The 15663-nt window shown below is 37.8% G+C and overlaps 1 protein-coding gene across 4 annotated transcripts in view; it reads left to right on the top strand.

Moving 5' to 3' along the window:
* Nucleotides 1-1005: 1005 nt before the first annotated feature.
* smurf1 (SMAD specific E3 ubiquitin protein ligase 1) overlaps nt 1006-15663 on the top strand; it is a 42465-nt gene continuing 27807 nt past the window's right edge. For all 4 annotated transcript variants that reach the window (XM_065255420.2, XM_065255418.2, XM_065255419.2 and 1 more), the window contains exon 1: nt 1006-1275. In XM_065255420.2, coding sequence (XP_065111492.1) covers nt 1221-1275 — 55 coding nt within the window. In that variant the 5' untranslated portion in view covers nt 1006-1220. The remainder of the gene's footprint in view (nt 1276-15663) is intronic.

The following is a 15663-nucleotide window of genomic DNA, read 5'->3' as shown; positions in this document are numbered from 1 at the left end:
AAGCCCAAATGTTGCAGCAATCTCTTTAAATCCAAAGCACATAAATTTTGCCACAGTTTATGCAAAAAGCTCTTTGAACTCTAAGCAAGAAAAACATTTTTTTTATGTATCTATGACATTATGATTGAAAAACTCTTTGAAGCAGCAAGTAGGACAAACAATTATTTAGTTTATTTGTTTTGTTTGTCTTGTAGTTATAAATAAATGTTCAAATTAAACAATATCACATGCTCAATATGCAGTAATCAGTCAATACAAGGTTTTGAGCTCATTTATTAAACATGCTCACTTCAAGATGTGTTTCAAAAACCACACAATGTATTAATTTAATCAATTGTATAAATATATTTGTTTGCATATTAAAGACTCTTCAGATCAAATAGATCATAATGCCAACAGCACAATGCATCTTTGTTCATTAAAGTGGTGATTGATTGAGAAAGACCAATGTGTGGTCTGCCTGCCTCATTAGCCTGCTGTTTATGTGGATTGGCTTTCTTCTGCACAACATTATTAAAAGGCTCTATTGTTTCCAGTTGCTAAAGCATTCAAATCTGATCCCTTCCCTTTTTGCTCACACCAACCTTTCTTGATTTAGCCAGACAGCTCCTGAGCCACAGTTGATGCAATCAGTATCAATGCAAATTTAATGTCAGCCACCTCCAACAGATTACAAGCCAAAACAACAACAACCATAGCCAAACACCAATTTATTCACTTACAAAATGTACTCTTATAATTATTACTTGCATTGATTCATGTGGTTTCTTATAAAATTACAGTCAATTACAATGAGACATACAAAGTTAAAATTAAATATTTATGTTAATTAAGTTTGCTTTAATACATCAATATTAAAAGGAAATTATAATACAAAAAGCATCCAAATATGGTTTCATACATAGATATACATCTGTATTTTCATATCTGAAATCGCCGACGCAAAGCGGAAACGCGCACGACGATCCACGAGTACGTGCACGTACAGCTGTACTAACGTGATGTCAGAACGCCGTTGAGCTCAAAGATGTTAGCCTGTGTTGTTAAGTCGGATAGCTACGGGGGATTTGCCAGACGAAAATAACACCGATTCATCGTCTAGAAACAGATGCACACATCACATAATACCGCAGTGTGTTTTTTTACGTTTTTATATCCGCTTTGAGCGAGCGTCTTGGGTTTATCCCGAGAGAAAGTTCGTCGGTTATTTTGTGGGAGTGATGTCGAATCCTGGCACTCGAAGGAACGGGTCAAGCATCAAAATTCGACTGACAGGTAAAACAACCGCAAACCACCTCATTTATAAGTATCACGGTACCATCATTTGGTTTATTAACATTTCACATGTCTAGTTACTTGAATATCTGTGTATTTTTCGCTAGTGTGTTTCTGGATAGCTAGGCGAGTGTCCTGTTAGCTTTTGCTGCAGCCGGGCTCGTTATGCTAAGCCCCAATAAACGCATGCTAACACGTAAAATTTGAAAAGCACCCCTATAAACGGTACTGTAGTTGTGGATGTGCTGTATTTTTACCAATTTGTACACGATCAGTCGAAAGTAGTTCTCCATGCATGGATTGTTGGGTTGGATTAGTCATAAATCAGCTGAGCATTAACCGGATGAAGCGGAGGCAGCTGTGTTTCTCCATTCCCCTCATCTGTATGGCTTTGTTTTCGTTATATATTAAAGAGCACCTATTATGGGATACACGTTTTTAAACATCCTTTTGTGTGTAAGTGTGCATTAGTACATGCTAACGATATTCAAAAAGTACATACCTCAAAGAAAACGATGACGCGAGTTATCGTCTCTAACGTTCGAGGACTACAAAAAACACTCGGATTGTAGGCAACAGTTTACTTCCTGGGATTAGTGACGTAGATAAGACCAACATTATCATAGTTCAGCCCTCTCTGCTTTGCTTGGGTACGCCCTCAAAGACGGGGGTGGGGTGGGGAGCGAGCGCCGAGTCAGAAGAGAGCTAAAATGGCGGAGGTTGGGAGTCCCTGCTTTTACTCTGTTTGCAAACTCTTGTTTCATCGTTTAAGCGATTAAATCTCTCGAGTAGACGCTGTCTCTTTAGATTCGAGGGCAAAATAGCACTTTATGGACTTCCACAGAGGACATCATGTTTAATACGGTTCCGGAAAAATCCAGTCAGAAGTTGTTCACGGAGTTTTCACAATAACTGCTTCTCATGAACCGAAGCTGGATTTGCGCGACGTCTCCTCTTGAAAGTTGGATTACTGTGCACTTCTGGATCACAGACTGTAAGTATTCATGTTTATTATTTGCCTTTTACTGTACATTACGTAACCGGTAACCGGAGATTAACATAATGTGCGTGTAGAGCTAAGCTTGCAAGCTAATTGTTTTGTGTTGTAATACTGTATTTCATAAACAACGTACCATATTTACACACGTGTATGTTGAATTATGCAGGCTTTCGTTTTTTTTATCGATGTTGGTTTAGACATGTTTACAAACTTGCTAAGTTGCTAAGATAAATACAAATACAAATGCCAGCTAAACTGTTACCGGTAAAATTTGTTCTCATGATCAAACTCAAGAAACTCTAAGTAACAAGTTACAGATGATTTGTTTAAAGTTATATGTATTTTACTGTTGTATTTACTTGAAGCTTTCTTAGATTTTAAAACGAAGTAAACACGTAATGTGTGTTGCTAATGTTGGGCCATGTAATATGTCATACATTTACGTTTTAATGAATAGTCTAACGATTTATAGTCGTTGTACTCTATTGTTATAATATGTCTTTTTGACTGAATAAATGTTTGTTTTATTTGTCTATATCCTAGATTCGCAGCTGGACACATCCTTCTACACTGTATGCAAACATGCAACATCATTACACACAGTAGCCTACAAGGAGTCAGACTGGCATATGAGGAGCAAAGGTGTGTAACACAAATGATGTATTTAGCTAGTGAAATCACTACCAGTCTTAAATGTATAACTGATGATGACAAAGTTTTTTTTCTCTGCATAATAATAGGAACCCAGGCAGTAGCATCGTTTCACAATGTTTCCATCACCATCATCAGTGGATGCCTTTGCCATCCGTAGCCTGAGATTTCAGATTTGCAGCAAAAAAAATTGATTTTCTCATTTATTGGAATGCTGTGCAGGTATTTAAGTATTTTAGTAACTGTGTTAAATAAAGTAGTATTTACTTTTACAATAAATTAATTGCTTGTTTATATTTTACAGGTATTTGTACCTTGCAGCCATCCATTACAATGTCACCAAGCCGTAACAAAAGCAGGAGAGGGAAAGTACAAGGCTATGTTCCCAAAACACAAATGACATACCATAAGCAGTAATGTTTTATTTCAAATACATTCGTAATTAAAAACTTAATGTATGAAGCAGGGAAATAAATTATCAAAACAAAAGATTTATTGACTGCAATATTTCTACAGTTATGTGGATGATGTGGTCAGGCTTGTGTTTGCTGAGGTATTTGAAGATAAGCTGAAGGAAACCCCGATTCCAATGGACCTGGCATCACAGTTTGAGAGACCTTCAAAGGAGGACGTGATTGCATGCCATCTTCAGTGCAGGGGTCGTCGAAAGCCAAAATTGTGACCGATCTGATCAGGAAGCTCCAAGCGTATCTGGAGAACAACACACGACAGGATGATAACCCTAAAGTGTCATCTTAGATAGCACCAGCTGACAAAGCTTTGATATGCCATTTATCTGAATAGATAGCTGTAAGAAATGAATTGAACAATTTTTGAAACAAGAGCACAATATGGTTACTAAAGTATGTTTATTTATATATTGTTTAACATTTAAATATATATTTGTAATAAATAAAAAAAACTTTTGACTGACTATTATATTTTCTTTAAAGTTGCATCTTTTGTTCTTTTGGGTACTTTGTTACTATAATGATACTTTAGTGTTATTGGTTTAAAAATGTAATAAAACTTATTCTAGTCCTTCACCTCAAAGGCTTATAGTCGGTACAATAAATGTTCTGTGTGTAGGGATTTAGACAATTTGTGCAAAACCTGGATGATGAATCACGCAGGTAAGAGGCCCTGGAACCTGTTGCATTCTCCTTAAAACCTAATAAGTAAAAACATAGCACTTATAAGTAAGCAGTTTTTCATAATAAACTTTACCATAGTGAAATAATGTAGAACATTCATTTCAATTAATACTTTCTTTGTGCTACATTTGGTGTTTCCATATAGTTTGCACAGTAATATAGTATGTAACAGTCTTTTATAATAAAGTTTACAATAGTAAAATAATGTTAATAAGTGAAATAGTTTTATAATCATTTCAACAAATACTTTCTATGTGCTACATTTGGTGTTTCCATATAGTTTGCACAGTAATATAGTATGTAAGCGGTCTTTTATAATAAAGTTTACTATAGTAAAATAATGTTAATAAGTGAAATAGTTTTATAATCATTTCAAATAAAACCTTCTATGTGCTACATTTGGTGTTTCCATATAGTTTGCAAAGTAATGTAGTACGTTATAATTACCTTTTGGATGTCTTTGCAACACATTTTCGTCTTCGTTTAGCATTCTGGCAGAGCTAAGGACACCTAAAAAAGGTAAATCCAATCGCGTTCATTGACGGAGATCGTTTACATCGTAACGGCCGTCTGAACTCTCTGGATCGAGCTTGAAGTGGTAAGGCAGTACAGACACCATCGTTTATAGAGAAATATAGCGCTTGTTTACGATGCCTCTGAGGCTGTGACTCTCAGTCAGAATCTGTGTCAACCCACGCGTAGTCAGGGGCGTAACCTTTCAAACACACGCCGAACCCAGTTGACCAATAACAGTTGAGTAGTCATCTGACCAATCCGAATACACTAGACATTTTGGGAGGCGGAGACAGGAACTAAACCGAGCGTTTTCCAGACAGTGGGAAATCGGTGAGGTATGTAAGCAATTTATAAGACTCACAGTGCATTAGTTCAAGTTTTAATAACATGTATGTACTATGGGATATTACAATAACGTGCTAACGTGCTAATTTATTAGCATAATTGGTGCTCTTTAAGATGTTATAACTACATTTATAAATGATTTCCTGCTAAATTATTCAGTGAGGTTTGCTTTATAACAGTTTCTTGGTCAGTGAAGTGTTGATTTTTACATGCTAATATACTGTTTCACAATCCACTTTGTAGTGTGGTGCGGATGTTGAGATCGTTTTGTCTTTCTTTACTCAACAGGATATGGTTGATACACACTGATCTCAATGTTTTTGTCACTGGCATAAGAGTAATTGAAAACTGGGAAATTGGATTTATGTTTATAATGACCAATGTCAATGACATTTCAAGTATTGTATATGTATTAAAGGGCAAAATAATTTCCTTTGTACAGTATAATACAATTTACTGGGACAAGGTTAAGTGGGTTAACATTCTTTTGAAGTGACCAGATTGCTGTTAGTCATATTATAGTTTTTCCACATGAAAAGGACACATTTTACATTGCATTGTTCTAGCAGGGCAATGGTAATCTCAATAACAGTTTACAGTATCAATACAGTTTGTTTATTTGTATAAATGTCCACGTGACAAATAAACAAACTGTATTGATACTGTAAACTGTTATTGAGATGTGTGCTACTACAACAAGGAAGTGAACTACAGGTTTTTGTTGTGGTTTTACGTCACTCGTGGTTGGACTGAATTATTTTGTCATCAAACATGCCATTGTACTCTTAATACTTACACAGAGGCCAAAGTGTGACTGTATAACAAACTGGAAGACATTTGTTCTCGCCCCAACAAGAGAGCTCTGAATGGGATTTTGTCTCGGTTTTTATTTTACACAGATGTGCTTGTGCCTCAGCATCTCCTGTGGTCTGTTGCCACTTGAGAGTTTGTTTGTAGAGATGTCCACCAGTGTCGAGGTGGAAAGCTCTCAGGCCCACAGGCAAACCCAGCGCTTCCAGCTGTGCTGTTTTCCCCCCTGGGCCCATGAAAGGAATTCTAATTGGACAAGGAATGTCTGTCTCATGAAACAATCAGTGTTGAAACTTTTCAATGGCCGGTTTACTGTTAAGTCTCCAGTGGCGTTTTAAAGTTGAGGATTTGGTTGCTGGAGCTTCCGATGAGATATTTATCTGAATGATGGAAATCACAGCAGCTTTTAGGGTTTTGTGAGAATTTTGTTGTCATCTCTTAATTTTCTCATTCTCGGTTGTTTTAGGTAATGACTTTCAAATATGTATTATACTTTTTTAACCTGTTACTGGCTGTAGCAGGGTGTTCACAAAGTAATTGACTCGATTTACACTGCAAATCTTGATGCCCAAGTCTGATTTGTTGTCTGTATCTGTTTGATTTTTTTTGACGACCCACTTACATCATCTTTTAAAAGCGACTCGTATCCGATATTAGCATTTACACTAAACACTTTGTAAAACAATTCAAGGTAGACATACTTACTCGGAACACCTTAAACCACAGAGGTAGTAAAATGTAGCAATGTGCAATGGACACAGAAAAAAATTATTATACACGATTATAGAGCTTTATTTTTGTAACGAGACATAACACTTCACTAAATGGAGCTGTCCTCCATTGTGCTGCTAAGAAGATTCATGTAATTGTGGGTGGTGTCCACCTGAGTTAATGTCATTTGCCAGCGTCACATTTTCAATGTTGCACGACACGTTTTGACATGGGAATATCTGATCTATCCGCTTACATTGCGTATGCGAATAAATGTACCCAATTCTTATCCAATTTATTTTCATGTCAAATGAGGCCTGAAACCAATTGGAGAATATCAGAATCTATGCATTTTTTTCCTGCTTACACATTCGTGGGTAATATCCGATCTGTGTCACATAAGGGGAAAAGATCGGATTTGAGTCACTTAAAACATGCGGTCGTATAGAGAGTGGACAGTTAAAGTAAAAACCACGCCATCTGATATTGTATACATCAAGATGATACCTGAGCGTATAGCCTACATTTTGGATGAAACCTGTAATGTTGTCTTTCTCTTATTGATATTAAACCTCATCGTGACTTGTTTTTAGTGAACTGTCAATATCATATGATCTCTGACAAATGTTGTCAATCAACATATTTACTCCTGATGTAGCATCTGGTGTGGAAGATCATGGCAATGTACTTGTTGTGACCTTATAAGTGAGGGGTCGTAGACCATTGTTCTTGAGAAGGACAAGCCAAATAAAGGTGTATTCTGTGTTTCTCATTATTGACCCACTGAGAGTAGTGGTCAACTGAGATGTTTTTTTTATGGTTGATACCGATATAAAGAAAGCTGTATGGCCAATATGACACAAATGTTATTACAGTAAATAAGAGACAAACAGAAAATTGGTGAAACTAAAAATATGTTTGTTATGAATAACATTTATAAATATACCCTTTTAAAGTACTAAAGACATATTTACAAGACATAATTAATGTGGATCTGACATCTTACGGTACATTCACATGGGGCGTAAGCGTTAACGCTTAACGGAAGGCTTGTCTGAAGCGTGGCCAACAGCCAATCACTGTGGCCGCGACACAAGCGCAGGTCTTTCATAAACGTAATTGGCTGGCTCTGCCTAGGTTATTTGCATAAGGCGATATGATTGGCTGACACACGCGTTGCCGCTTGAAAAGTTGAGAAATTTTTTCAACTTCTGCCGCGAGCAACGGCACTGACACGGCGCTGACGGATCCACAATTCAGTTCGCCAACGCTTGACGTCACCCAATAAAAGTGAATGGGAAGCGTCAATGCTTACGCCCCGTGTGAATGCGCCGTTACGGTACTGTTTGAATAAGTGTGTTAAAATAGTGTGGTGTTGTGTGTGACACAACATAACTTCATGTTAAAAAGTGAATAATGATTGGTCAATTTACTGTCTGCGAGTCTTTGGCTTTACATTGAGTTATGTTTATTATAAACATAAAATTTAAAGGAAAACATTAATTCCTTAGGATCCAAACAGGGATGAATTTAGAAGCCACCAAACACTTCCAGGTTTTTCTCTATTTAAAGGGAACTTTAGATTAAGTATGGTGGCACAAAATAAAATGTGACAAGCACTTCGACCTCGGTATGCAGTAACATCATCACTCCTGACTACTATACGTTTATTAAAAAAATAGTGCTGTTTTCCTTTAAGGAATAGAGAAATTTACTGGCCGATTGAAAATCTTTATCTTTATGAAAATTATATATGACATATCAGCTTGTCAATGTCAGTTCTCACACGGCCGTCCAATCACAGTGGAGGAGGGGCGGGACAAATATCACCACAACCAACCCGCGCATCGTACAATGATAAACAAAGCAGAAGTATCAGAGCAATCAAAGCACAAATCTGAAAAAAGCTGGTAACATTTAAAAGCTTTGGTGTGCACACCCCTTAACTGCATTGTAGAAAATGTTGTCAGATTGTTTATAGGGCCTTTAGTATCTGATTTGATCCAGCCTTTGTTAGCGTTGCTCTGAGCCTTATGCTGCTCTTGGTAATTTAATTAGAGAGGTAAAGAGTTTTATTAATATTTGTATTATATCCTTTAAAGGCGCTCTAAGCGAATCTGTGTGACGTCACTTCTTGTTTGAAGTGTTGTCAAACAAAACATGGCGTAGCTAACTCCTCCCCCTCCCCCTTCCTTCCATTCTTTCTGAAAAAGTCATGAACTCGCCCAACCCCCACCCCCAAATCCTTCTTGTCGTTTATTGGCTGGAACACTTTATGTTTCGTGGTGGTAGGTTTGACCGCTTTGTTTTTGTTGCAGTTTGTGGAGCATGGGCTGTCTACAGAGAGTTTTTTACAGTGTGTTCAGGGGACAGGCAGCTAGCAGATAGTGAAGACATGTTTACTACTGTATGAAACAAAAAAATGTATTGCCTGAAATGCGTGAATTCGCTTAGAGCACCTTTAATTATTCACTGCGCTGCAGTTTACTCAGGGGTTATTGTGCTGATCAAGGTTACCACAAGTATTAGGGAAAGAATTGCAAGTTTCTTATTTTTGGATTTTTGTTTCCTCATTACTTGGTAAGCTCTTTGCTGATAATGTCCTTTGAAATCACTTGACTTTGCATGTTTTCAACTGCATTTTACCCCGAGGGATTGTGGATTAGTGGGTTTGTTTAGTTCTTATTGTTGTGTTAATGAATAAGACTGAGTGAATGGTAGCCATGCTTGCTAAAATATTCAGTTGTTCTTTATATGTATAAATGTTACGCTGTGTTATGATTAATTTACTACTGCTATTGCCTTCAAATGCACACACATACACAAATGGGGATAATAGACTGTAATGTCTGTTATCGATTGCGATAATATTCCAGTTTTAAAACATGTGGTTTGACTGGTACTGATAAACAGCCTAGGGCATCTCTGTGGGTCATTAATGCCAACATGACGATATTAATATCTTTTATAAGATAATATAAATAAACAGGAGGAGTTAAAGGTTAGATCTCTTCCTTGTTGTGTAAATGCAGTCATGCTTACCTATGTGCTGTGTTACATGTATAATACTACAAACACATACACTGTGTAAAGAGCTAAGCATGGCGTAGCGTACCCAAAAAAAGTGCCAGAAGACACTCTTTGCATGACTTTTTAATAACTGTGAGCTTGTTCTAGAGCATAAGGGTTGGTCACTGGGGAATCCTGTTTTTTCTTTAGGGAGCACTAGCATTGGTTTGCTGTTATCCCTTCTGTGTCGTGTGCAGCTTGCTTGTCTGTTTCCTCTCCCTTTCTTCTGTTTTTATCTTTCTCTTCCTGTCTCCCTGCACACTCATGCATGAGTATTTCATGTTCATGACTGTCTAGGTATGTGGAGCATGTGGTCTTTCAGACATTCCTGTGTGTAATGTGGATGTGGTGTGCAGCTGAGGGCTTGCAGGGGACGCTGTTTATTCTGACAGTCTGAACAACTGTAAACTATGGCTATTGATCAGAGCCAGACCGTTACCGGTCCTGTGTAAATAAAGCCATGGGTAGTTGATATAAAGAGGAACTGTGCTGGAGCTTGCTATGGCTTAGCTGCCGTTATTTCTCACCTGTAAGAAGAAACCTGGTACAAAGAAAGCGGGCCATAGTTCAGAGGGCTTTTCAAATAGTGACGGATGTGGCAGCATCTAAAACTATTGGAAACAAAATGTGTCCGTTGTAATAATTATGAAGTTATTCATTTGAAAAGAGATTCATGAATGTACATTCATGTTAAATAATCTGATTTCTTGACTGGCTTTTGTTGGACAAACCTCAAAAACACACCTCCCAAGTAATGCATTTTATCACTGCGTTACATTATCCTACCCTTAGTTGGAGGCACATTTCACAATGGTTTAGTGTTTTTTCTCTCCTCATTGCATAAGTGACTCAAGGCTTTGTCATGTAGGCTGCTTTGCAACAGAATATTTCTTCATTGCCTAAAATTATAGTTGCACACTACTACTTCCTAAAGGTTTTTGTTACTCATATGAATGGGCTTGATGTCACACAGTGTAACCTTTAATGGTATGAAAGACTCACTCTTTGTGTAATGTAGTTTGCCTGATGTTTACTGAACTAAATGTTCAGATGAATTACATTGGTGACTGTGAAACTCTATGTAGTTGATGAACATGGTCATTTTATGAAGGTTGCTTAGTGTCAACTTTGACTGACCTCTATTGTGAAATCTTTAACACTTGTTCATCCAAATATGAAAATTCAATCATAATTTACTCCCCTGCATGACATCTCGGATATATATGACCTATTCTCTGCAGTTGAACACAAATAATTTATTAGATAATTCATAAATAATTAATATCATGCAATGCTCAAAAAGGTCCAAAAATTCACATGACTCCAGTGGTATGTTTGTAAGAGAAATAAACATTTTGAGCTTATTAAGCAATTGATATGTCTATTAATATATTAATGCTTTAATCAAAACACGCATATGACAGCTAGTCATGAGACATGCGAGAACCAATGAGATTCAAAGTTTTCAATGTACTGCCATATGTGACTTTGGCCCACAAAACCAGTCAAGTGGCAAAAGTATATTTGTAGCAAAATACATGGTATGGGTCAAAATGATAATTAGGATATTAGGTAGATATTTATAAGGATATAAGATCATGTTCCATGAAGATATTTTGTAAATTTCCAACTGTAAATATATAAAACTTTTTAGTGGATGCAGTTCTAAGGACTTCATTTGGACAACTTTGAAGGTTATTTCCTCAATATTTACATTTATTTTTACCCTTAGATATTCAAATTTTCAGTAGGGCTGAACCATACATCGAATTTTTATCGTCATCGCGATATGAACTCACGCGATGAACACATCGCAACAGACAGCCTTGACACGAAGAGTGAGGAAAATGTGTTGTCAGACGAAGACCTTGTGGTGAAAAGAAACAGCACTTCAGCTATATCATGGAATTATTTTGGATTTAGGAGAGATGACGCTGCAAACACAGGCACTGTGGAAGCGGTGATTTACATATTGCGTCTATTGCGAGCTCAAGTTCATTATTTCAAATGTATGTGCGCTCTGGATGCACCGCGGTCACAACTCGCATGCTGTGCGACACGCTCGTTTTTTCCAGGTATTTCAAAAACATTTTAACTTTTCAGAATGACACAAGCGCAGCGTGCAGGTCATGTGACAATAACCTACATGTCTAGCGTTTTCCATGCGTTTTTAGGCGCGACATGTGAATGGCCCCTAAAACAGGGAAAAATATAAAATATTTATCGCAACTCACATCGTCATTGCTACATTAAACAATGTCATCGCACATCGCAACTTTTCCTCACATCGTGCACAACAATCGACAGCCGGATGACGTCAAACTACCGCGAGAGTGATCCGCGAAATCATATCTTGCGGAACTTTGACGTCATGCAGCACCACAAGAACCGGCAGCCGGATGAAGTCGAACAAGCCTATTCTCTTCAGTTCACACGCACCAGCGCAGCGCGTACACTGGCGCGGAGCAGAGCGGGAACTTAATGGATTTTAAACCCTGCATATGTATCCGAGTCCTGATCGGGAGGTAACGTCCGATTCCGATCGAGTCTGAAACCACGTGATCGGGGCCGATTTCCGATCACGTGATCGGATCGGGACATCCCTACTTGTGACTGGTTTTGTGGTCCAGTGTGACTTATTTGAATTTACCACCCTAACCCCTTTTGAGAAGATAACATGACGGCATTTTAATATAAAATTTGGGTGAACAACTCCCTTAAACAAAGCAGAGATTCACATTTATTAGGATGTATAAATAATTGTTTCATCGCGATTGTTTTACCTCATCGCAATGATTTCAGATCACTGCAATGATTGCACATCTCTCTAAAAAACACAACTGGGAGCTGCTACGCCTGAATAAATAAGACATTATCAGATTACTTTTAAATATGTGTATTAATATTTTCTGCTAGGTAAACCTTGCAAAAGATTTAATTTAAATAATCACATGAATGTGTGAAAATTATTTCATAAACAAAAAAAATTAATGAGAATAAATGTCAAAGCATTAAAACAGACTATTAATTGTCATAATCGTCAAAGCACTAAAACAGCCAATTAATTGTCATAATCGTCACAATTTCTTAGACAATAAACAATCAGCCCAATTTCATAACTGTGACGGTCCTAGATGTATAGGACAGTGAGTATTTTTGTGACACCTCATTTTACACTGGCCAGGTGTAAAACCACATTGTACAAATGTGCCTTTTTGCTTTGTGTGCTAAATGTTATTTTTCGTTACAAAAAGCTGGACCTCTTTGCATAATACATGAAAGTGTTGTTCACAGCAGGCCATTTGAAGTCTGACACTAATTACCTTTAAATTTATTGATGGCACTAAATTTGTTACAAAAGCAGAGCTTTGATAATTGTAGTTGTGGTGGTTTAAAGGAGATAAATTTAGAGAACCAACTTCTCAGAGAGGGTTTAAGCAAGCTGACAGTCACTAATAGATTGTAAGCGTATTAAACCACTAGAGATGTTCAAATTGACCGTTTAACCGTTAACCGAAGGTAAGAATTTATGATCGTTTAACATTATCAGTTAAAAGAAAAAAATATTTGTTAACGCACGGTCAGTGTCCTCATGAGCAGACAGACATTTCGCCACTTTTCTATCTTTCATTTGTGAATGTCCTGTAAATGACACAAATTATTGCTGCCCTGACGGTCTGATAAAGTATTCATTTCTATGAGAAATCATTTGTGTGCGTGTTTGGAAGCTGATCGGAGACGCGCGCGTGTCCGCGCAAGATGACGCGGTCCGTCTCGTCTCGCGCACATCCAGACAGAGGTTCGTTGATGGCCTCTGACCATGAACATCTCTCTTTTTGCACAAATGGAGAAAGACGACGCAAAAGCAAAACTTTTTGAAAAGCGTCCTGCTTTAGAAATGACCACTGTGGTAGTTGAAAAAGAGACAATCTGCCCTCTTTGGATATTAATCATCTGGACTGATCGCGTGCTTTTTGATAAGGTAATGTTGCGTGTAGGCCTGTCGCGATAAACGATAAATCGATTAATCGCACGGTAAATAAAATAAGCTCGATCATTTTTTTAGGCCGCGATAATTCACATTTGCATGCTTGTTTGTTTTCCTTGTCTCTCTCTCTCTCTACCAAAGAGACTGGATGACCGCTCCGTGCAACGAGTGACAAGGAGTGAACCCTCGTCAGTCATTTGTCAGTCGCATGATCTGTGTGGGGAGGGGGGACTCCTGGCGTAGCCTATCACAGTAGGAGTACTGAGGAGGATGAGAGCCGCGTGAGAAGTGTAGCAGGAGAAAACACTAGTTAAGACGAGAGTTGGAGAAAAAGATGGATTTACTAGAGGCTGTTTACACTTGTCATTAACATGCGTTTTTATCGATCGGATCACAATGTTTTACGTCTTTTCTGACTTTTCTGACACAAGGTGAACAGTGCTATTTTAGCCTTTCATTGATAAACTAAAGCGGGTGATCTCCGCAGTTTCATTTTGCAAGCGTGTGAAAGTTGCGCGATCTTATTTCATCAATTGCGCTGAAAATTCAGAGAAAGCTCTAACATATAAACGTACAAAACACTGTGCAGCATGTATACTTGCTAAACAAGCAGCGGACTCCGACATAATATTAGTTTGCGTCCATATAAACTCATAATTACTCCCGCTGGCGTTCAAATGACAGCGGAGAGACTCGCCCACCGTCTCACGGACCGTCCCCTCACAGTATTCAGCAAAGAAGCGGTCGAAAGTGGACAAAAGAGACGGATTTAAATACCAGGTGTAAATGTGATATGTCTCTCTCGTCCACTTGTGATCTGATCAAAAACACATCTTGATACCAAGTGTAAACAGCCAAGTTTCAAAACCAAACGCTACAGCTGCAGTGTGGGAGTACTTTGGATTTAAACCTAATGACCGAGGTGAACCACTAAACCTGAACGAACCACTAAACCTGAACGAGTCGTTATGTCGCATTTGTGGTAATAACGTAGCACTTAAAAGTGGCAACACGACAAACATGCATATGCACCTAAAACGCAATCATCCTGTTATTTTGTTCATTTCTTGTGGATATTTAAAATGTCTTCCAGTTCCAGTATTACTTATTGTTTAGAAATAAAAGTTTATAGATCTTTGAAAAGGTGTATCTGCATTATTATAATGGTCCCGGAGCATCAATGTTATCGCCTATCGCGATAAATTCCGAGGCAATTTATCGCCTAGCAAAATTTGTTATCGTGACAGGCCTAGTTGCGTGATATGTATGATAATGTATGAATGGTTCTGTTGTTGATCTGACGCTGCTGTTTGCACGTTCAAATGAAATGTTTGGTTTTAAAAAGGTCACAGACCGTAAACTGTATTTTTACTCAATGACAACTTAATATTAAAATCTTATAAGTTAACGGTTAATGTTCGGTTCATAAGCTGCGGTTGTCGGTCGGGGAAATTAACTAATAGGAACATCCCTATAAACCACAACAGGCTGTCAGCATGTTAAAACGACAATTTGGCAGAAATGTATATCATACATACATTATTATGTAATAATAACAAAGTAAATGCTACCAAAGTTCTGTAAAAATAACCAGTGTTGGGTGTAACGCATTACAAGTAACGCGCATTACATTATAATTTACTTTTCTGAAGTAACGAGTAAAGTAACGCATTACTTTATAAATGTACACATTAATATTTGAGGTTCTTTTTAAAAAAAGTAATGCGAGTTACTTTTCAGTTTAATTAATTATTTTTAAAAATAAAATAATGTACTGAATTAAACTGAATAGGGCTGGGCGGTATGATGGTATATTCCGTTACCGTCGGCTGACGGACAGAACAGAAGCGCGTGTCTGGACATGCGTTTGTGCGTGCACGCGTCCGTTCGATGGATTAAGATTCCCGTCGAGTGATATGAAAACAAAATGCTGCCAGACGTTGGAGTTAAAAGATGACGGGGCATCATCTATATCAATTTCTGTTTCTACCGAAGTCATGTTGCTGACCTTCAGTTCAGGCTGCAGGTGATTCAAGCGATGTCTGTGTGACTGCGGTGTAGCACAGGTGACGCTGGCGCAGAGTAGATCACGTGTTGACCGGTCAATGAATAAAATTAAAAGAACGTCATCGTATAAATATCCC

Source organism: Paramisgurnus dabryanus, chromosome 3, assembly GCF_030506205.2.
Source record: "Paramisgurnus dabryanus chromosome 3, PD_genome_1.1, whole genome shotgun sequence".
Classification (NCBI taxonomy): domain Eukaryota; kingdom Metazoa; phylum Chordata; class Actinopteri; order Cypriniformes; family Cobitidae; genus Paramisgurnus; species Paramisgurnus dabryanus.
The sequence above is the reverse complement of the archived record's forward strand: the minus strand, read 5'-3'. Positions and strand labels throughout refer to the sequence as shown.